At 31.2% G+C, this 3389-nt stretch overlaps 1 protein-coding gene across 1 annotated transcript; it reads left to right on the plus strand.

Annotated features, from left to right (window-relative positions):
• Positions 1-1074: 1074 nt before the first annotated feature.
• Positions 1075-1830, plus strand: TRIADDRAFT_23231 (uncharacterized protein; the record flags this gene model as incomplete). The annotated part of the gene is made up of 5 exons (XM_002110510.1): positions 1075-1163; positions 1283-1327; positions 1416-1468; positions 1633-1706; positions 1780-1830. Coding segments are annotated over 5 exons (312 nt in total), but the record flags the coding sequence as incomplete, so codon positions are not given.
• Between the last annotated feature and the right edge of the window lie 1559 nt (positions 1831-3389).

A 3389-nucleotide genomic window follows, 5' to 3' on the forward strand; every position in this document is an offset into this window, starting at 1 on the left:
TACGTATAACTTATGGCCTCATGACATCTACAACAGCATACACAGTGGCACATCAGTGATTGTGAGAAAGTATACAATACAGTATGTACATTTATTTTGCCAAAACTTTCAAAATTTTGAATATCCTTTATTGATATGATATTATGAACGTACCTTTGGCAGTGTCAACAGGTGATATAATATGCGGGCATTACATCGACAATGTTTAGCGTACATTTTTATTCCGAAAACTATAGTTTCTTATTTCTAGCTAGACATATAAAAGATGCTAATCTGAGATGTTCTTAAATCTAGTGTCGGACCGTATTCGTAAAACATTTTGAATTGTAATTTTTTGCACATGATGACTTCAAAAGCTTTTAGAGATTACTAGTGATATCACTTAATCTACCGTGCTGAAAAAGGTTATAATACAAATTTAGGATATAGTTACTTGACTTTCAATCTATCGTAAAGCTTATCATTAATTTCTGAAATTATCGAATATAATCTCAGCAGCTATCGGTGTTAAAGTGGACATAATTGCGTACATGTATCAAAAATAAGATTTTAATTGTTTTCTAATGGATATGATTGTTAAAATTAATAGAAAAATACCAAGTGCCAAGCAATCTTTGATTTCGTTGCTGATAAAATTAAATTAAAAGAAAGGGAATATTTTAGTCTTAAATACAAGGATGAATATGAATCTTCGGTGAGTTTAGATGGTGTTAATAATGTCTACTGAATGCGTATTAGCTCCCTTTAACGAAATTTTACACCTACTTGATTTTAAAAATTGAATGATTATATTATCTCTAACGAATAACCATACATATCTTCGGTACCATTCTACCTGTAGGTAAAGTAACTACAATTTATTAATTTACTCCTACCATACATTTAATTTCTTTAGACATGGCTTGATATGAACAAGCGTTTAACGTCTCAAGTTAAAGGTTAGCTATTAAAGTTGCTAGATAGTGAAATAATAATAACTTATTTCTATTTCTATAATAAGATTGAGTATAAAACTTGTTCAGACACCATACATTAAAAGTATGCTTACTAGAAAATTATAGTTATTAATGCTATTTGTTTACAGCTTCACCTCCGTATACTGTACATTTTATGATAAAATTCTACGCAGCCGATCCTTGTTCACTTGAGCAGGAATTAACTAGGTAAACCAAATGTTCTTTATTCGAATAAAAAAAATGACGTAATAGTAGAGTTAGTATTGATCAGTTTTTATGAAATTACAACATAAAAATAAGCTATCTAATTATGTACACATTTGCAGATATTTATTTTTTCAACAAGTAAAAAATGACGCCCAAACGGGACGGTACGTTGAATATTCATACTTTAAAGTAAATATCATATAACGAACAAGGTGAAATAGTATTAATGATGAATGCTTTTTGATTGTTTAGGCTTCCATGTAATTTCGCTGATGTAGCACAATTAGGAGCGTATGTATTGCAAGGTCAGTAAATTATTTTGTACATGTATAGACTGCCGTTCGTATCATATTAGCTGTAAATTTAGTATAAACTTTTATGATTACTTCTTTCAGCTTTACACTAACATTTGCATTAGTACAAGTAATAAGTTTTTACTGCTGTATCACTTTATCGATGCATGTTGTAGCTGAGCTTGGAGATTACAATCCTCAAGTCCACACTGATGGATATGTTTCTGAATTTCGTTTTGTACCAAAACAGGTTAGTAGATCTGTATTTCATTATTATAATATATATGTATAATTACTTGATAACCCGTACTATTTCGTTATAGTCTGAAGAACTTGAAGATCAGGTCATGGAGTATCATAAGACCGTATCGTAAGTGTTATACGTAGCTTATAAGATATATTCTGGATTTTTTAGTTATTCACGTGATGTGTTGAATATCATTTGCAGGGGTTTAGTTCCTCCGGCAGCGGAAATGGCGTATTTAGACTTTGCAAAGTGGTTACCTATGTTTGGAACCGATAAATACCCCGTTAAGGTTATAATTCACTGTCTTTAGCAATCGGTAGAGAGATTGCTTAATAGTGTTTCATCTACGCTTATTAATAGGGAGAACGAGGGATTGATTTCTATCTCGGCCTAAAACCTACAGGCATTATTGTAATTAAGAATGATACTGTAGCTGGGACCTTTATTTGGTAATTTTTTAAGCTTTAGCTAAATTCCTATTTAATTTTAAGTGAGTTAAATTTATTCCTCATATTATTTAAATTTTTACCATACTTATAGGCCAGGTATATCGAAACTCAACTTTAAGAATAACTCATTTTCATTAGCCGTCACTGGCAAAGATGTGCGTAAGAATCTGTTATCCTAACTTATTAATAAAGCCAACTGAGTTTGTATCTTAAGGCCTATGTTTATCAAGTTGGCTGATATGTTGTATCCACTTCTCTTATTCTATAGGACAATGAGAATATATATGAGTTTGAATTGCCCTCAGCGACAGCATGTAAACAGTTTTGGAAAAGATGTATTGACAATCATGCATTCTTTAGGTATGGAATTCGATATATTATACTATAAGAATAAACGTAGAAAGATTTACGTGCGAAGGACGCCGATTAAAATTTTGATGACACATGAAATTTGAACTATTACAGAGCGCAAAAAGCCGCAAAAACACCAGCTGGTGCATATTTCTGGTTATCAAATTGTACTCCAAATCAGAAACATAGGTTTGATACATTACTTATTACATTAATATTTAAGCCGCAGCCGATAGTTTTAAACTAATTAAATTATTCCCTTTACAGTACTTCTACAGAAAAAGAAAATTATCGAAAAATTGCTGAACAGCAATATGAATTTTCTAAAGTAGTTAGGTACGAAGACTGTATAAAAATATTATAAAAATATGTTATAGAATGTTAGATAAGTTTCTGTTGTGATATTAAAATTGAATATTTAATGTAGACTCCCGAGTAAAAGATTTCCTAGGCGAGCCAGCACAGGTTGAATTTTTAACGCTATTTTTTAAACGGTATTGTTTTATAATCATCAGATTATCTATAAAAATAGTATCTTTTTTGTAGACGACTCATTGTTTGGTAGACATTCAAGAGCTAGTTCTATTGCACCTTCTGTGGATAATTCACGTATTCAAGGATCTCGTGGACGGTATGTGACGTAGAGATTGCTGCTTATTATACAAATACCCCTAGCTTATACTTACCTAAACTGGTGCACAGTATATCTAAAATTGTTGCGAAAATAGTTAGAGTTTGTGCATAAGATTAAATTAAAATACAGAGTAGTTGTTTCATATATTTAGAATGATGTATATTGTTAGGGCCGATATCGCTTCGCTATTTAACTTTTAAAGTATACTTTCTACTTTGTGATGCAGGCGGCCTTCCAGTGCTTCTCAGGCTT

The sequence above is a fragment of the Trichoplax adhaerens genome, genomic scaffold (genome assembly GCF_000150275.1).
Source record: "Trichoplax adhaerens TRIADscaffold_3 genomic scaffold, whole genome shotgun sequence".
Lineage (NCBI taxonomy): Eukaryota > Metazoa > Placozoa > Uniplacotomia > Trichoplacea > Trichoplacidae > Trichoplax > Trichoplax adhaerens.